The sequence below is a fragment of the Cervus elaphus genome, chromosome 20 (assembly GCF_910594005.1).
Source record: "Cervus elaphus chromosome 20, mCerEla1.1, whole genome shotgun sequence".
Taxonomy (NCBI): Eukaryota; Metazoa; Chordata; class Mammalia; order Artiodactyla; family Cervidae; genus Cervus; species Cervus elaphus.
In genome coordinates, this window is record NC_057834.1 from 123863114 (window position 1) to 123882631 (window position 19518).

The 19518-nt window shown below is 42.1% G+C and overlaps 3 protein-coding genes across 13 annotated transcripts in view; 1 reads left to right on the forward strand and 2 right to left on the reverse strand.

Moving 5' to 3' along the window:
- The window catches only part of CCDC30 (coiled-coil domain containing 30), a 116224-nt gene extending 105639 nt beyond the window's left edge, over window positions 1-10585 (reverse strand). For 3 of the 5 annotated variants that reach the window (XM_043878447.1, XM_043878450.1, XM_043878451.1), the window contains exons 1-2: window positions 10009-10573; window positions 179-357 (exon numbers count right to left, since the gene is read on the reverse strand). In XM_043878447.1, the coding sequence (XP_043734382.1) occupies window positions 179-238 (60 nt within the window). In that variant the 5' untranslated portion in view covers window positions 239-357; window positions 10009-10573. Of the gene's footprint in view, window positions 1-178; window positions 358-9688 lie in introns of all 5 variants that reach the window. The other 2 variants (XM_043878448.1, XM_043878449.1) reach the window with 2 other exon arrangements.
- Window positions 10586-12995: 2410 nt separating this feature from the next.
- Window positions 12996-16658, reverse strand: PPCS (phosphopantothenoylcysteine synthetase). Of its 4 annotated transcripts, none has more exons than XM_043877806.1 (3): window positions 16509-16658; window positions 15660-15763; window positions 12996-13947 (listed from the first exon to the last, which is right to left on the reverse strand). In XM_043877806.1, exons 2-3 carry the CDS (start codon window positions 15750-15752, stop codon window positions 13624-13626), a joined length of 417 nt encoding a protein of 138 aa, XP_043733741.1. In that variant the 5' UTR covers window positions 15753-15763; window positions 16509-16658; the 3' UTR covers window positions 12996-13623. The 4 variants fall into 4 exon arrangements, with proteins under 4 accessions (XP_043733741.1, XP_043733740.1, XP_043733742.1 ...); XM_043877805.1 differs by lacking the exon at window positions 16509-16658 and adding an exon at window positions 15932-16485; XM_043877807.1 differs by lacking the exon at window positions 16509-16658 and adding an exon at window positions 16377-16480.
- A 232-nt stretch (window positions 16659-16890) lies between these two features.
- Window positions 16891-19518, forward strand: part of ZMYND12 (zinc finger MYND-type containing 12) — a 30843-nt gene continuing 28215 nt past the window's right edge. The window contains exon 1 of one of the 4 annotated variants that reach the window (XM_043877800.1): window positions 16891-17142. In XM_043877800.1, the coding sequence (XP_043733735.1) occupies window positions 17033-17142 (110 nt within the window). In that variant the 5' untranslated portion in view covers window positions 16891-17032. The remainder of the gene's footprint in view (window positions 17143-19518) is intronic. The other 3 variants (XM_043877802.1, XM_043877801.1, XM_043877803.1) reach the window with 3 other exon arrangements.

Here is a 19518-nt window from a genome sequence, read left to right on the forward strand (position 1 = left end):
ATGATGAACAAAACCACAGTTGTTTTTTTTCCCCCTTTTTTGGCCACATTGAGCAGAACTTCCCCAACCAGGGATAGAACCCTTGCCTCCTACAGTGGAAGCACAGAGTCTTAATCACTGAACCACCAGGGATGTCCCAAAACCATGGCTATCTCAAAATTATGATATTAGTTCTTACGTCTTTAATTTCTTCCACGTGCTTTGCTGACAGCTCTTCTAGATTTCTGGAAGCAGTCATCAGCCTGTCTTTGCTGTAACAAGTCCCAGACAAAACAAGAGTTGTTCTTCTGTCAAGACAAGCAGTTCAATTCCTTCTTTCTCAGGATGGTGAACTAAATCTTCTAATTGAAATTTTCCCTTGATAAAAGAAATAAGCATATGTATGTATGAACAAACACATACAAACATACAACTGAGCATACAAAAAATGTTATGTTTATATGCCTAGAGTTAGACTCCTTACAAAGTATAGCTTAGTTTCCCTATTAATTAACAGTTATGCTATCAAGTTATACTGAGCTGCTGCTGCTGCTAAGTCACTTCAGTCATGTCCAACTCTGTGCGACCCCCATAGACGGCACCCCACCAGGCTCCTCTGCCATGGGATTTTCCAGGCAAGAGTAGTGGAGTGGGTTGCCATTGCCTTCTCCGTTATAATGAGCACATACATGAAATAGCTAAAATACAAAAAATTAAAGCTTTGAAGAGTTCTATTATATCCTCTAAAATAAGAAATGCACGTGTTAAAAAACACAAGCTTTCTGCCTGCACAGTTCTGAAGTTTGTAATTTAATAATCTGAAAATCTCCCCAAGGCCCCTTGCAATGTTATAAATCCCAAAGTAGTTTTTGGCTTTTAAGTATTTAGAAATAAAAGGATTCCTCTGGGAGCTAGAAAGCCATTAATTCTGTACCATCAAGGAATTATTTTGCTCCTAGAAAGTGTCTTATAACTTCTGTTGACATCTAAGTCATTTAGCTCACTTCTAAAACTTCTTGATCTAAGCCTGCCATTGATACTGTCTTTAATTTTTTTAACCTGAAAGTAGTCATGCTACATAACAGCTTGCACTACATGGTGTGGAAGAGATAAATGTTTGCTGATTGATGGAGTGATATAAGTGTTATGAGAATCACTAAAGCATCACAATGAACAAAGCCAGTGGAGGTGATGGAATTCCAGGTGAGCTATTTCAAATCCTAAAAAATGATACTGTGAAAGTGCTGTATTCAAAATGCCAGAAAATTTGGAAAACTCAGCTGGCTACGGGACTGGAAAAAGTCAGTTTTCATTCTAAACCCAAAGAAAGGCAGTGCCAAAGAATGTTCAAACTACGGCACAATTGTACTCATCTCACATGATAGCAAAGTAATGATCAAAATTCTTCAAGCTAGGCTTCAACAGTACGTGAACCAAGAACTTCCAGATGTTCAAGCTGGATTTAGAAAAGGCAGAAAAACCAGAGATCAAATTGCCAACATCTGCTGAATCATAGAAAAAGCAAGAGAATTCCAGATAAACATCTACTCCTGCTTCATTGACTATGCTAAAGACTTTGATGGTATGGATCAAAACAAACTGTGGAAAATTCTTAAACAGATGGGAATACCAAACCACCTTACCTGCCTCTGAAAAACCTGTATGCAGGTCAAGAAGCAACAGTTAGAACTGGACATGGAACAGTGGACAGGTTCCAAATCGGGAAAGGAGTGCGTCAAAGATGTGTATTGGCACCCTGCTTATTTAACTTCTATGCAGAGTACATCATGTGAAATGCCTGGCTGGATGAAGCACAAGCTGGAATCAAGATTATCAGGAGAAATATCAATAATCTCAGATATGCAGATGATACCACCCTAATGGCAAAAGTGAAGAGGAACTAAAGAGCTTCTTGATGAAGGTGAAAGAGGAGAGTGAGAAAGCTGGCTTAAAACTCAACATTCAAAAAACTAAGAGCATGGCATCTGATACCATCACTTCATGGCAAATAGATAGAGAAACAATGGAAACAGTGACAGACTTTATTTTCCTGGGCTCCAAAATCACTGTGGATGGTGACTGCAGTCATGAAATTAAAAGACACTTGCTCCGTGGAAGAAAGACTATGACAAACTTAGCGTATTAAAAAGCAGAGACACTATTTTGCTAACAAAAGTCCATATAGTCAAAGCTATAGTTTTCCAGTAGTCATGTATGAATGTGAGGGTTGGACCTCATTAAGAATGAGCGTCGAAGAATTGATGCTTCTGAACTGTGGTGTTGGAGAAGACTCAAGAGTCCTTGGACTACAAGAAGATCAAATCAGTCAGTCCTAAAGGAAATCAATCCTGAATATTCACTGGAAGGACTGATGCTGAAGCTGAAGCTCCAATACTCTGGCCACCTGATGAGAAGATCTGACTGGTTAGAAAAGACCCTGAGGCTGGGAAAGATTGAAGGCAGGAAGAGAAGGGGATGACAGAGGACGAGATGATTGGATGGCATCACCAACTCACTGGACGTGAGTTTAATCAAGCTCCGGGACATGGTGAAGGACAGGGAAGCCTGGTGTGCTGCAGTCCATGGGGTTGTAAAAGTCAGACATGACTAAGAGACTGAACAACAACTGTGAATAAGACTTGCTGGTATAATCAAATATATTAATGACTTTTAACTAAGTTAATGTGACCCAGATTATAGGGAAAGCATGACTGTTATTGAACTGCAGTTAGTCTACATAATCATGATCAGTTTTGCTTTTTTAACAGCAAAACTATGTTTTGATTATTTTTATCTTTTCTTGATAAGTTTTCCAGAGTTTCATTCTTTTCACATCAACAGCTCTTGTGGATGATATATAAAATGTTAATTACCATCTGATGCATTAAAGAAAAAAAGGATCCAGATCTGAATTTTAGTGCCCCCATGCATCTTCCCCATGACTTATAGCTAAAAGTCTTCTTGTGCTCCTCCTCACCCTACTCCCATCATCTGGTCCCCATTCATATCCTCCTTCCCACAAGGTCTCTGAGCACTATTCAGTTCCTTGTGGTTTTAGTTCTGAGTATTAGAGGACCTAAGACACTAGAAATACATTTGGCAATATAGAAAAATGCTTCTGTTATAATAAAGAGAAAAAGTAGAACATAAAGGTATTATTACAACTATGTAAAAATCAGACACATAAGAATGGAAGCAAATACATCAAAATTTTAAAACACAACTGTGATAAATTGGTGAGATTATGAATAATAAGAAAATAAATGTTTGAATTCTTACATGTCCTACACTGTGAGTTGCTTGCCCCCAGAGAGTAGCATACCCCCCGTCACCCTACCATGTTGTGGGATAGAGCGGGGCAGTCTTAAGCTGGAGGAAGCTGAAAGGAGAAGTGGATGGGGCATATTGAGAATACCGTTGCATTCTGGCTTCTGGGAAATTTGGGGTATCAGAGGGTAAGCAGCGATACAGGAAAAGGAAGCTTGTCTGGTCAGGAGGGTGGTATAGGATGCAAGTCAATAGCCAAGTGTGACTCATCCAAGCTCCTAGACCAAACACCCTTCCAAAGCCAGAGACCTTTAACCTCCACTCTACTTATTCATCTAAGCCCGTGGCTTCCACTGAGCTCTTGTCATAACCTAAACTACTGTTGAAATCCCACAATTCTAAATTCCAAATGTCTGACTCTACCACCTTCCGCTCTTTTGTGTGTGTACAGTAAATACACGAAACTTAAAATTTACCATTTTAACCATACTTAAGTGCAGAACTCAGTGGCACTGAGAACATTCATAGTGCTATACAATCGTCACTGCTATCCATTTTCAGAACATTTTCATTATCCCAAACATAAGCTCTGTATCCATTAAACAACAAGACCCCATTTCCCACTCTCTAATTTCTGTCTCTATAAATGTGCCTATTCCAGGTACCTCATATGAGTGGAATTATACATTTGTCCTTTTATTTCTGGGTTATTTCACTTAGCATGTCTTCAGGTTTCACCCTCTTCATAGCATGGATCAGAATTTCCTTCCTTTTTAAGGCTGAATAACATTTCACTGTGTGTATTTTGGTTACTCATTCATCTGTTGATGGGCACTTGATTTGTTTCCACCTTTTGACTATTGCGAATAACACTGCTGTGAAACACTGATGTAACAAGCATCTAAGTCCCTGTTTTAGTTGTTTTGGGCATCTTCCTAGGAATGGAATTTTTGGATATATAAATCTATGTATATTAACTTTTTGGAGAACTGCCACAAATATATAAAATAATAGCCATAGAAATGGGTGTGAAGTTGTTGCTCTCTTAAACTATTCTACAATGACAGTTGAAACCTCCAGTCCCTGGACCATTACATCCTGTCTCAAACTACCAGATACTCTTTGGCTTCACTTATTTCCCGCCTCAAGCCTGGACCCTACTGTGGTTCATCTCAATCAGTCTCTCATCAATGTTTCCAGTTATCTAACCCCTTGTCCCATATTCCCTGCAAATCCAAACTGGGGGAAAAGTTTGACCATTTGATTTGTCTCTACCTACTTTAGTTTGCTGAGTGCTGGGAGAAAAAAACGAACAAGTATGCAAACTGGAGCCACTACAAATCCATGGTCTGCCGCCTGAACCAAGCTTCCCTACGTGCATAGGCCATTCCATGCACTTGGCTAGTTTCTGCTACCATTTCACTCAGTAAATATTCAGAACTTCCACCTCTCCCATCAAACTCCAAACCTCACCTCTCCCCTCTGTTGGCAGATGACCATGTCTCCCACAGCACTAGTAAGAACTAAGGCCATCATAAAACTGTCAGCTTCTTTTGTGACCACCAATACACTAACCACCATTTTTAGAGACCCTGCTCCTTTTCCCTTCTCAGAGGAAGAGTTTTTCCATTCTCTTGTCCAAAGCAAATCCCTTGACCCGTGTTCCAGATCCCATCTCGGATTGCTTCTTTTTTCTTTTCTGTTGGCTCACTATCTCCCTCCCAACTGATGTCATGTCCTTAGGTTAAGATGTCTTTGATGGTAAAAATAAAGGTACAAAATAACTCTCCTTTGATCCTACCATATCCCCCTCTCAAGTTACTGTCCTCTTTCTAATCTATCTTACCCTCCTCAAGTCACAGCCTTTGGCTTCTGCTCTTACTACTGTACTCATACTCTCATTCAGCAACAACCCTCAAAATGCCAAATTCAACTGGCTATGTTTCTGCTCTTTTTAGGAGTGGTATCTGTCCACTCCTTTCTGTTCTGTGATGTCACTTTTTCCTGTTTTCACTCTTACTTCCCTGGCCTTGTCTCTCCTGTCTTCTTCCTGGGCTCTTCAACAGACACATCAAATGCCACCATTCCTAAGAACCCTGTCTTTGGCTCTCCGCCCTTCTTACTATCATGGTGATGAACAGCTTGGGCAGGGGAGTCTGACATGCCTTGGTTCAAATCCTGGCTCCACCACTTTCTAGTCATGTGACTAACACAAGTCATCTAACTTCCTTAAACTTTGATTGCCTCCAAATAGAATGGATATAATAGTAATGCCAATCTCATTGGGTTATTAGGAGAATTAAACAATAATCCATCTCTGCTAAGCCCCAGGTCTATCTAGAAAAATTGGCAAGAAACAAATACACTGAAGTTAGAACAAATATAAATAAGTAAATGTAGCAGAAATTGCCAGTTTTCCTTCAATATATATTCTTTTAAAAATATCTATTTAATTGATTGATGATTTTGTATTCTTTTTTCCTGCAGAAATAAGATTTTTTTTTTGTACTGGTCACAAGGATGCCTGCCTTCTGCTAGATACACCCATGTGACTAAGTTCTGACCAATAGGATGTAAATGGAATTGTGGGCCACCTAGTTTAGCAAATGTCCTTAAAGGAAAAGGATGGACTCATCCTCTTTCTTTCCACTGGCTGGAATGCAGACAAAGATAGTTTGAAGCTTGAGCATCCATCTTGGACACCATGATGTGGAAGCCACAGGCCACGGATGATATACTATCATAAGAGTAGAAATCTGAACCTTTGGCAATTTCAAAATGCTGCCCTATCAGTTTTGGGGTGCTTGCTTCTTGACTTTTATGGACTTCTATTTTTCAAGCCATTATTATTTTGAGTTTTCTGGCCTTTACAGCTGACCAATTCCAACTACTTAGGAGGGTTATTGGAAGAATAAGATAGAAGTTCATATGCTGCAAACAAGGAGATCAAACCAGTCAATCGTAAAGGAAATCAGTCCTGAATATTCATTAGAAGGACTGATGCTGAAGCTGAAGCTCCAATACTTTGGCCACCTGATGCAAAGAACTGACTCATTGGAAAAGACCCTGATGCTGGGAAAGATTGAAGGCAGGAGAAGAAGGGGACGACAGAGGATGAGATGGTTGGATGGCATCACCGACTCAACGGACGTGAATTTGAGCAAGCTCTGGGAGTTGGTGATGGACAGGGAAACCTGGCGTGCTGCAGTCTATGGGGTTGCAAAGAGTTGCACATGACCAAGCGACTGAATTGAACTGAAACCTAGTTACATGGAAAATGGACATGGAAATAGACAGTCATTGCTAGTCTATCCTGACCCATAAGGTCTTTTGCCTGTGTGTTTCCCTATGAACCTGCTCCCATTTACTTACTTTTCCACATGGATGGACTTTCTCTGTGTGCTCATCAGCAAAGCTAAAAACAGTCATCTTAGTCCTAAACCCATGTAATTTTTCAGATTAAGTCATTTCTTGTATCTATCCCTTTTAGTTCAAGTTTATGAAATAGAGACAATTATTTGTTGCTCATCCCATCAATTTCTCTCCTCTCTCCAAAGTTAGTTGTACAATATTCCTTGTTCAGTCAGCTGTGGCTAGGATAGGTGGGAAGTAGGGATAAAAATACAGCCACCAAGCCTAACCTTTAAGCAAGGATTGGCAGAAAATTACAAGTTCCAGGGCAGAGAATGTAGGCAAGAAGGCAATACAAAATGAATCTACTGCTGCTGCTGCTAAGTCGCTTCAGTTATGTCTGACCCTGTGCAACCCCTTAGAGGGCAGCCCATCAGGCTCCGCCGTCCCTGGGATTCTTCAGGCAAGAATACTGGAGTGGGCTGCCATTTCCTTCTCCAAATGAATCTACTAGTTAAGATCAAATGCATATCCAACTCTCTAGTGTACAACTCAGTTTGAAAAATCCACTCATCTTTCTTAACACTTGGTCTTCCATCTGTATCCCAGTTAATAAAATCACTATCAATATAGTTTCCCAAGTTAGAAATCTGGGAGTCATCTTTGGCCTATCCTCATTCATCCCACTCTCATGGACAACCAATCCCTGCATTTGTGGATTCCATCTCTTCGATCATTTTCTAATTAATCCTCTTAGTTTAACCTCACCTCATCATTTGCCCAACTTAGTGTAACAGTGTCCTTAACTGATTTTCTTGCTGCCAGGTTGGCCCCCATCCAGTCTGTACTCTATAAAGCTCTCAGACTGACCCTTGTAAATGCAAATCACTTGCTGCTTAACATTCCCATTGTTTTCAGGAAGAGTCTGGATCCTCAGCTTGGCACCGGAGTCTTCACAACATGAGCCCTGCATGTCTCATCTTCTGCCACACCTTGACAGCCCTTCATGCCAGTGTATGGACTGATCATGCTGCTCATTACATGACTCTGAATATTTAGGTCCCTCTGCCTGGAATCCTGGGTCCTTCTGCCTGTTCTGCTCTGACATCCCAGAACTAACATTTTCCCGATGGATTTACTGAGTCCCGATGGTTGAGTAATTTGAAACTTACAAAAAGCAGATCTTGAGGTAATATAAATTCATTCTTTGAATTCTAAATGCTCTGACATCTAAACTGTGCCTAAACTTGCCCACATAACAAAGTATATAAGCATACTATTCTTTAAAAGGAGATACTGAATACATGGTCATTAAGTATCTTAAAAAGTCATGGTCTGGAAAGAAGTACATCCTGTGGTGTTTTTGGAGCTTCTAAAAACTTCTAGATGTAAAGAATGAGCTGGTAAGAGCAAACTGAGACAGAGGCAAAGAATTTTAAATGGGAAGAGGACAAAAGAATGAGTGCAGTCATTTCGACTTGCTCTTAGTGCTGCAGTAGGTGCCTTCCAACTACAGGGCAGGGTCCAGGACCATACCTCATGCTACAGCGTATCTCCTGGCGCTGAACAAAGGATGAGCCTGTGACCCCATGGTCTTTGAGTGACATAAGGGAACACAATAAAGAGTATGGCCATGAAAACTGAGAAATCCACTTAGGTTATTCATCCTAGCCCTTCTTTCTCCCTCCTACACAAATATAAAATTAAAACATACAAATGTTTTAAATACAGTATCCATTACACAGTTTTTTTCTTTTCAATTTGCAAATAAAATAAAGAGAAAAATACTTTTAAAATGTTGAGGACAACATAGCAATGTTTAAACACTTAAAATACAAAATTAAGTGAAATAGAGAAGCAAATGTCCACTGTAACTATGTAAAAAACATATGCACGTGAGCAAGGATTGACAGAGAACAGAATAATGAACTATTGATATGTCAACCTTAGCACTGCTGTCAGACTCAGCCAGCCATTCAGGGCTGGCTAACTCGTTCTTGTGGGGAAATTCTTTCTTGTTCTGTGGACAGAAGAATGGAGAGCAGAATCTCTGGCTTCTACTAACTAGATGCCAGTTATATATCACCAGTTGTGACAACTAAAAATGTCTCCATCCATTCCCATATGTTTCTTAGGGAGCAAAATCCTCCCCTCCGCTGCCCCATCCAAGGTTTAGTAGCACTAGGCTAGGGGTATGAGGAAAGCTTTTTGAATTTTATGTTAATATTGCCATAATGATGTTTGTTTAATAAATATATACTGGAAAGGGAAAAGAAAACCCCTTAACATATAGCATCTAACAGCACTTATTACCAAGAGTTAAAATTTATTCAGCTCTCATTTAATATGAAAAGTTTTAAAAAGCCACAGAACTCATTTTTCTTCTCCAATCTATTATAGAAGAGAAAGCTGAATTTCTGTGTGGACACTTGACTTGGCTTTGAGCATGACTATCACAAATAACTGATGAAATTAGTCTGAGAAATAAAAATATCTAAAGCATTCTATCCCCACAAATACCCATTTAAAATGTACACTTTGCATATCTTCAAAATAACTTTATATATATAAAGTAGTAAAACTCAAGAAGAAACCCATACTTTAAGAGAAATTAAAGTTTTCCAAGCTCAATTACAATTGCACTGGATCTAAAGAAATCATATTCTACTTTTACAGCCGCTTTTCCAATCTTTTGAGGACTTATAAGCCTGCCCCCTTGCCAAAAATATTTATTTTCAATCATTCCTCCTGTTTTTGTTTCTCATCTTATATCACAAGGAATGTTTTCTGATTAAGAACTATCATGAAGAGCAGGCACAAGAATTGTTTCAAGCATCTCCTTTCCTGAAAATTCTATCCTGCCATGGTGTTGAGTTCATACGGACTTGAAGTTGTAGGATGATCATTCTGAATGATCTTTTCACATACGTGAACGCGTCACTAAAATGAATGCCTAAAACAGTATACACTTAAGGAGAAACATCTTCTTTCTTTAAATAAAACTGAGATAAGTCCAAAAATACATTTGGATTTTTTTCTCCTCCATTTTCAAAACACACTAGACTTGTAGAAATTTACTGTTTGTATTTACCAATGTATGCTTTTCCATTTTTGTCTTGAGTATACTCAAGACAGAAAGCTTGCCGTAGTACAGAGACACAAAGAAAATCTTCCAAAAGATTCCAGGGCTGGAGAATGTGAAATGCTTAGTTACCCAAAGCATTGTAGCAGGAAAGAAGGAGGGGGTGTAGAGATAACAGAGGTGATGGAGACGAATGAACATTCAGGAATGTGCAGTGTGGACAAGAAGGGGTGAGAATGGCCGTACAATGATCAGGATGAAAAAAATGACGCTCAGGGTAATGAGAGAAGTGGATGAGGTTGTAGCTTGAAAGGCAGAAGGTAACTGACTTGATGACGTCTGATGTTGAGGATACAAAGGGCCTCCAGAGCTTCATCAGGAATTAAAGTTCTGCATGACGAACAAACGGCAAAAGGGAGGAAACAGCAGTTCTTTGTTCACAGGCCGACGCTCAGAGGATGCCGTAGCTTGGTGGACTTTGTCATGGCCCCTACCTTCACGCGCAGTCTCTTGAGTAGGGGTGCCTCTTCGCCTGGAAAGTGAGCAAAGGAACGCCTACTTAAGCAGATTGAGTGTTCTAAACTCTCTTTAAAGAAAAGCAGCAGCCTAATTCTAAGGGCCTGCGACGGGTGGGTCCCGGGAAACCGACCAATCTATTCTCAGGCCGAATCCCTCCAGCCCGCGGCTAGAAAAGCCAAGCCAGGTGAGGCTCTTCTCCTGTCGTTTTGGGCCCTGCCGGGAAAGGCCTGGAATGCTGAAAAAGAGCGAAGAATAGCGGCTTTCTTCCTTGGGGCTGCGGCGGGAACCTCAGGAACCAAGCCGGAAATTGTCTCTTGGAAAGCGCGGTGAGGGTTCAGGGCATCCAGGGTGCGAGCGGCAGGTGCCTGCTCAGTCCCGGGCGTCATAGCAACCGCGCTCGCCGCGGAGACGCCTGGCCTTCCGGCGGCAACCATAGAAACGACGCGCACCATTGGCTCAGGAGCTGCGCTTCCTGCCGGAGATCATTGCTACGGCGCAGACCATTGGCCTCTGGGTTAGCCCCGCGGTAACGAAGGCACGGCTCCTCCCAGTGGCTCTGCAGTAACCATGGTAACGTCGTGGCGCCTATTTACAACTTCAAGTTCTGTCACAGGGCATTAATAGTCCTTAGCTTCCTTCCAAACCTTATCTAGAGCCCCAGTCTAACAAATTTGGATTAAATTTTCTAGAAGTAACTTCATTCTTAAAAGGGGGCGGGGGGAGCTAGGTCAGGGGTTCTGAATTTTAGGTCAGGACTCGTCATTCATTACCTGGGTGGGGCACCTAAGACACATCACAACTTTTGGAACCCACTTGTTATTGTAAAAATGACGAAACCGAACTTGACTACAACTATTCCTAAAGTCCTTTAGAAGTCCTAAGCACTGAAAATTCGGTTTTCGTGAACCGTATTCTCTAACTATGTAAGGCAAAATAAAAATATATAAAAGACACAACATTTAACAAAGGACTGGTTTATATGCTCTTCATTTAAATGCTCTTAATGCAAGATTCTAGTTTACCTAAACTTGATTTTACTCATGTTTTGGGGCCCATGCTTTTCTGGTATCCTGAACATACACTTAACATTTCTTAACCTTATTCTAGTTTCTCACATGCTCCTTTCCAAAGCTTTGCCAGTTCTACATGCATTATCTGGACAGATCTTATCCCTCACACTTCCTAAACTCTCCCTCTGGCACCAGAGCCCTTGCAAGTGTTTTTTTCCCCTCTGATCTAAAATGCTCACCACCATCTCCCCCAGCCCACTTTTAACAGTTCAAGCGTCATTTTCTCCTCAGGGATACATTGTTTAGTCCTCCAATTTAGATTCAGGATCCTTCTTATTTGCTCTTATTGACTTATGTTCCTTTTTATTCTTAGTTTTTTGTTTTGGGCTGTGCCCTGGCTTGGGACTGAACCTGGGCCATGGCAGTGAAAGCACCAAAGTGTAACCACCAGGGAACTCCCTCATTCTTAGTTTTCTTGCTTTCTTCACACATTTCCATTTGCTGACTAAAAAAACCACCTCTTGGAATTTTTTCATGCTCTGAATGCAAATGAAACTGAACTGGAAAACACGCTAAACAATTCCATTTAGGGTAACGGAGGTTGTTTTAAAGCATTAACAAAGTAGAAAATGGTTCCCAAGGGGAGTAATGATATTAATAAAAACAAACATTATAATCACTTATAGTTCTAGCTCCATTTATCCTCATTATACATTCAAAGATAATGACAGCCATCATCCATATGAACCTACAGATGTAGAGGACGGAAGAAGTCAGTCTTTTACTTCATGCTCCTTTAGTACTGCAGCCACTGTCTACAGTATGTTGCTTTGTAGATTTTGCTATTTGGATCAGAAATTAATTTAAGATTTTTGTTCAATGGGATTGCTGCTTCCAGAGAAGTCCTGATTGCTGCAGTTACTTTTCCTGTTTCCTGATTTAATGAAGTCACATTTCCTGATCTGATGACATATTTAGGTGTAACTTGGGACTTATGGGCACATCTCAAAGTTTATTATACTTCTATTATCAGACAGATACATTGGACTACTCTTCCCAACACACTCCATGAATTGCATTTTAACTCATTTATGTCAAGTACTTTTTTATACCTAGTTCTTAATGACAGTCTTTCACACTGCATTCTGGACCATCCTATGGATCATTGAGGGTACTTCTCTGGTCTACTTATTTTGCACTCCCAACCCAAAGCCCAGGACAGTGCGAGCTTTGAAAACTTCTCAAGGATTCAGGAATCAAGCAGGGCACCAGCAGTAACACTGCCTTGCTAAGTAAGAAAACTAGCAATTGCAACCATTTATTGTGCAAATTATGTGTCAAATGCCAGACTCATGCTTTACCGGCACCATTTTATTTATTTAATCCCCACAACAAATGGTGTTACTTTGCAGAGAAATTACCACCATTTTATAGATAAGGAAACTTCAGATTAAGTCAGGTATCTAAGTTTACAAAGTGAATAGATGGCACAGCTGGAAGGGTGAAATCTGGCTAAGACACCTCCAAAACCCATACTCTTTATCTCCTTCAGGTCAGTGGTCACCAACTGGGTCCCGCCTGGCCTCCAGCTTAACTTTCCCACAAGAGCAGTTATAAAATATTTGAAAGGTAAATTCTTAACTCAAATACGAAGTGAGTCTAGAACAAGAAGCAAGAAGTAAATGTAGTGGGATAATCATCAATCTACAGCTAATCTATCTTTGGGGAGGTGTCCTTCTCTCCTACACCCGTTTTTACTAAATTTCCAAAAAAACAACATCATTGTATTGATTTTGGGGCACATACTTTATTGTACTTAATTTTTACATACCCATTTCCCAAACTAGACATGTTTATTCATCTTGTTGAGCTAACTCTGGAAGATAGTGAAGAACAGGGGAGCCTGGCGTGCTGTAGTCCATGGGGTCACAGAGCTGGACACGACTTAGCGACTGAACAACAATTCACCTTTGAATCTTCAAAATCCTCAGGGCCTACCACATAGTAGGTATCAACCAAATAAGCATGGCCATTCAGGCATCCATCATCCTTTTTATAGTGTGAAGAAGGCTGATATTCAGGCCCCACAGGTATATTTTGAGGAATATGATACCCAATAAGCTTTTTTTTTTTTAAGCTGAGAAACAGCTAGAGTCATTCTCAAAATCAAGATAACATTCAGGTGAGTGTGTCAGGTGGTTCGGTCATAACAGATTTGCCTTTGCTTTCATTTTTTGAGTACTGAAAGACCTTTAAAAGACAGATGCCGAGCCACATTAGTCTGCCCACCACTCACTGCTTTTCCCCTTCATTTTCTGTCTTTATGAAAGCAAAGGGTTTATTCTACTTCTCACCACCTATAAGAGCCCTGGTCCACTGAACAATTTTTGATCCTATAAATAAAGGCTTTTTACCTCAGTTTTTGTCATGTATAAAAGCAGTATGTCGAGACTGAAGATCATCCACTATCTTCTCTTCTATCTCTATGCCTTTTTCTACTTCTTCCTCTGATAACAGTAACTTGGTCTCTGAGTCTTTGGTTATAATAACCACAGAAGATCGTCGTGAATCAAGGATATTAGCCACCACCACTTGATGTCGATAAACTTCTAAAGCATTCCGTGCACGATCAATTATGATGGAGGGGTCAGTCTCCAACTTAAAGGAAATTATAAATGCTTTGGGAGCCCAGTCTTTAACCAAAGGAGAAAGCATTTTTGGCACCATCTTCATTGTTATCTGTATTGGAAAAAGAGAATCTTAATAAGCAAACAAGGTTACTACCTACCAGCCAGGTGAATCTCAAAGGAAATTAAGGAAGCAGGGACTCAGATGTTTGGCTATGTCAATTTCAGTAGGGTTTCTCACTACCAAACTGTTTAAAGCGTATTAAATGCTTACTTAAAAGTCCTGCCTTTGTGGGATTCATAAGGATGCCTGATTTCAAAGCTTCATGCATATTCTGGGGCAAACCACATCTTATCAATTAGCCCTGCCTTGCAACCCTCATTACCATAAATAAAACTGAAAAAATAGCATTACATTTTCTCAAACATTCCCTTTATATTTTTTAAACCAAACCCTCAAATAAACAAATACAAATAATCTGTTTATACAAATGTTACTCTGGCAGAAGCTCAAGGTTGAGTTTTTAAATCTCTCAGTCTAAAATATTTCTTCCACTGGTGGACTGGCTATTTGATTCCATTAAAAAAACTGTCACTTGTAACATCTTAGCACTGAGGAAACAGAACTGATTTTATTTTTATTCATCAACACCACAATATCATTCTCAATCCCTTCTAAGGGGAATGTTGAGTTGTTTTGTGTACTTTCAAGTACAAGACAGAACTAAGAATTACAGGATAAAGTAAGGTTCCCAGAATTTAAAAAGTGTGAAATCACTAAGCTAATCATCAGAATTTTCCCTCAAAGAGTTAGCAAAAGTGACAGGGATCACATACCCATTCCCCATTTTACTTTTCTCCTTAGAATTTATCACTACCTAATATAGTATGCATTTGACTTACTGTTTCCTTCTGCAGAGAATAAGCAAAACCAGGGCACAGTATGTTTCTTTTCACTGCCTTATCTCCTACAATAGTGCCTGGCATATAGTAGGTACTCAATAAACATTTGTTGAAGAAATGAAAAAATGAACTGTCCCACAGAATCAGCAAATGCTCCACAGGTAGTTTCTCCTATTTAAATCCTACTTGTATCACCCAATAAAAGACTAAGAATTCCCTCAGGTTCCAAGAAGCCAGATGATTTCAGCATCTTCACCACACCACTACCCTCCCCATACCTTCTCCTTAAACTGCAACAATAACTACCATCTAATCTGCCCCCACCACTCTAATTCACCTTTCACAATGATGCCAGAATGTTCTTCACAAACAAAAACTTTATCTCATTCTCTTAGGTTTCCCTTGGCTCCAAAGGATTAAGTTCAAGCTCCTTAAGAAGGAACACAAAATTTCCTGTGAAGGAAGCTGTCCCTTCAGTCTGCCCTCCACCCTCACCACTCTCCAGCTTTACCAGACAATGTCAGTTCACAACACAATGCTCACTTTTAAGCTCCAATTGTGTACTCTATCCGGAATGATCTTCCCTTGGTCTGGTACACCTTCTGCTCATCTTTTAAAACCCAGTTCAAGCCATTTCCTCCAGAAAGCCTTGACTTTCCCCAAGATTCACTCACCCCATGCTCTGACTTCACTTTGTACGTACCTCTACTAGAGCATTTATCACTCTGTACTGTAATTATGTCTGTGTCCAGCAACCTCAACAGATTGTGAGGTTCTTGAGGGAGGGCGGTGTCTTATTCATCTCTGTATCCCTAGTGCCTAGCACATACGGAATGCAGAAAGGCCATCTCCAGATCAAAAGGAAATTAACCCAAGATTGGTTATAGGAAATCAGATCTCTGGAAGAGAAGCGCCCATCACCTGCAGTGGGCCCCCAGATGACTGGATCTTGTGTTCAGGCATTTCAGAGGCAGGAACATAGAAATCTGACACGGCCGCAGCCAGGTAAAACATCGCAGAAGAACCTGAAAAAAGAAGCACAGAGTGTAATAAATCAGAGAAGTGTATGGAGTCAGCTCCTTTTCAACTCAGGTTCCTCCATTGTGAGAGCCCTGGGTATATAGTAAGGGGCTATGTGTCTAGGGGTAAAGGCTCTGCCTCCTGGCATCCGATGAACTCCTAAAGGCACGCACCTAGTGGGTTGAGAGCCTGGGCTGCAGCCTGCAGCAAATGCAAATAGTCTGCCAAAGTGGTGAACTCTATGGCCAGAAAGGTGCCGGCAGCCTCAGCTTCCTGGTAGCTCTGCAGAGCTGCGGCGAAGCCTGGGAGTTCTTTTTCCTCGGCCTCCAGGCTCAGCAAGCCCGAAGGCGCTTGGCCGGAGGGCCGCAGAACAGACAGCCAGGTCTGGGGCGGGAAGCGGTGGGCAAAGGGGAAAGCAGAGCGCGCGCGGTACAGGAACAAGACCCCGTAGCCCGCGGCCAAGAAGGCTTCGGCCGAGCCAGCACCGCGCCGCCCACTGCTGAAGTTGTCCAGGAAGCGCACAGGCCGGGCTTCCAGAGGGACCTTGGTGCCGCCAGAAGTGACCAACACCACCCGTCGGCCCTGTGCGCCCAACCGGGCGGCGAAGCGAGCCATAACCTCTGCCCAGCGCGCAGCACCGGCGGGCTGGGGAAACTCGGCAACCAGGTCCACGGCCGCCATCAGTCCCGGAGCGCCCCCGCGTCTGCGCAAACTCTAGGCCCTTCGGCGCCACGCCCCCTGTCCCCTTACCTGGCCCGGGCGCAGCCGCAATAGTCACTGGGCGGTTGGCTACGGTGCGCTGGACGTCAGCGCAGGGTTTCCGCTTGTCTGGAAATACGAGCTGGTTCCGCCCTGCACCCTGCGAGTCTGACACTTGACTTCTCGGCTGAGAGGCACACCCCCTTGTTTAGTTTCCTAGCCTGAGTGACGGTCCGGCCGTGTTTGATCCTTATCGGCCACCGTACAGACCCTGCTAGACTCGGACCCCGGCTAAAAATTTGATTGCCCGGCTGTTTAACCTTTGGATTTGGAGCGGTGCGGGAGGGGGAAGGGTGGAGGAGTGACTTGGTTTTTTTTTTTTTTTTTTTTTTTTGTCCTTCATTTAAAAAAAAAAAAACCCTACAAACGCACTCCCGAGTTGTCAGTCGAGCCACACGCCCTTCCCCTCGAAAGGCCGGGGATGAGGCTGCGCCGTGTCGGTCACGTGACACCGCTGTCCGGTGTGTCCTCGCCAGGCAACCGTCCTAGAGACTGACAACACCGTCTGCCGCGGCATGAACGTGATCTACCCTCTGGCGGTGCCCAAGGGGCGCCGGCTGTGCTGTGAGGTGTGCGAAGCCCCGGCCGAGCGGGTGTGCGGGGCCTGCACAGTCACTTATTACTGGTAGGCCCTGAAACGTGGCCCCTGGGCGCCTCAATCGTCTCTCTCTCAGCCAGGGAACCCTCTAGGTTCTAGAGTCTAGGAGGCTTCAGGACAGGTCCCTAAGACATCAGTGTCTGCGTTTGCTTCCTCTTCCGCTCGCTCGTTCGTCACCAGATGTTTTGTGGAGCGCCTGCTGTGCGCCTTGCACTGTTCTAGGTGCTGAAGTTACTGGGGAGAAACTCGGGAGACCACGTCTCCCAGAAAAGTAATATTGTCATGAGAAAGCTAGATAAAGAAACCAACAGACCAAACAAAATAATTCCAGAGAGTAGTCCGGTATTCTTGCCTAGGAAATTCTACGGAGAGAGGAGCCTGGCGAGCTACAGTCCATGTGTCAACAGCAACAAAATGCCTTAAAGACAAAGAAAATGTGATGTGAGGTTGGGCGGACAGCCTCTCTGAGGGTAGACTATGGATATATGATTGAATAGGAACAGCCCGCCCGAGAAACGCTGGGGGAACAGTGGCGCAGTGAGGCTCCGAGGGAGGGAAGACCTTGCTGTGTTTGAAGAACAGATAGAAAGCTAGTTTGTCGGTGCACAGCCAAGATCGCGACGGTATGGGAAGGGTATGATATTAGTTTTCATTTACTTCAGCATAACATCCCCTGACCTTTGCTTCAGATCGGACCCTATTTGGGTCCTGAGATAAGACAGTGAGGTTGCTGACGTTCAGAAACCTAGTTCAGAGCAGGCTAACCTGTTTTTAAAAGTAAGTTATAACACAACCGTATATGACAAGTGCTGTCACTCAGGGAGTGCTATTCCCTGGGACCTCTAAGGATGGAAGCATGACTGGGGTGGTATCTGCAAAGGCTCCTCTGAAGAAGTAATATTTGGGCAAAGTCTTGAAAGATCAGAAGGAAGTTGCTAGGTGAATGAGAAATGGAGAAGGAAAGGCAAGGCACTTCTTGCATCCAGGACTGCTTTGGTAAACAATGAGAGAACAGACTTTGTCCGAGGTGGGTTGAGAAGGTAATGGTGGAGAGAGCAGTTACGACTGTAAGCTTGCTGTCCAGGCCCCATTGGCAGGTCATGAATAAATCACAACCAGCATTTTAAGGGGAAGGAAAACCTATCAAGTATCAGAGTAATCCTACTTGAATTGTTTCTTCAGAGTTGTGTTTTAGTGTTTTATGTGGATATGTGTTTGTACTAGTGAAATGTATTTCCTACTATAGGTTGATTTTTTTTTCATTTCTTTTTTTTTTTATTAGTTGGAGGCTAATTACTTCACAACATTTCAGTGGGTTTTGTCAATGACATGAATCAGCCATGGAGTTACATGTATTCCCATTTAAAAAGTTTGAAAATCATTGTGATAGGTAGTAGTAGGAGTTTATACCAAGAAGATAGAAGTTAGGGCCAAACAGTGATATGAGATCAAGGAGTTTGGAATTTATCCTCTGGGGGGCCATGGATGGTTTTCTCATGCCCTCATTTGTATTAAGGAAAGATGACAGGTATCAATGTGAAGTTAGGCTGGAGAGTAGACACTAAAGGCTCATAACTCCTCGATTGCAGTGATCCCAGTGGAGACTGAATGTACCTTTTGGACTGAATCCAGTGTCCCTCCTCAGTGCCTTCACAGCACTCGTTATGTCCCCTATCTTCACATTTATGACAGATTGAAATCATTTGTTGAGTGGTCTGTATCCCTCACTAAGCTGTATGCTTCATGAGGGCAAGGGCGGCATCTCTGTTTTCACTGTTGTTTCTTTATTGCATACAGAATACAATTCAGAATTTGTAGCAAAAGCTACAAAGCCCTGGCTCCCTCTCTACTTTCATTTCCCACCATACTCACCCTTCTTTTCCTGGATGCAGTTATAGAGGCTTTCTTTCAGTTCTAATTTGCCAATTCCTTTCCTCCCTCAGTTTCTTTGCCCAGCCTGTTGCCTCTGTTGGGAATTTTTCTGTACAGTCACAGCTCTTCCTAATTCCCTTTCATCTTTCTCTTCTCAGAAATGTTATTTCTTCAAAGAGGTGTTTCTGCTAAACCCAAGCTAAATTCCATCTCATTTTCTCTCTCACATTTTTCCTTCACTTTTTCAGTACTTTTATATTTTTGTCTCACTTGTTTAATGTCTTTTTTTTTTTTTTTTTTTTGCTGTGTGGTTTATGGGATCTTAGTTCCCCAACCAGGGTTTGAACCCTTGTACCCTGCACTGGAAGCATGGAGTCTTAACCACTGGACCTCCAGGGAAGTCCTGAGTAAACACTTCTAAGTGCAGGACTGGCATTCTGGAGAGAGATAAGACTTCTTTGCCTGATACAAGCATCTACCTCCTCCTTTGTCCTCTTCATCCCTCAAGCCCAGAAGTAATTCCTCCTTCCT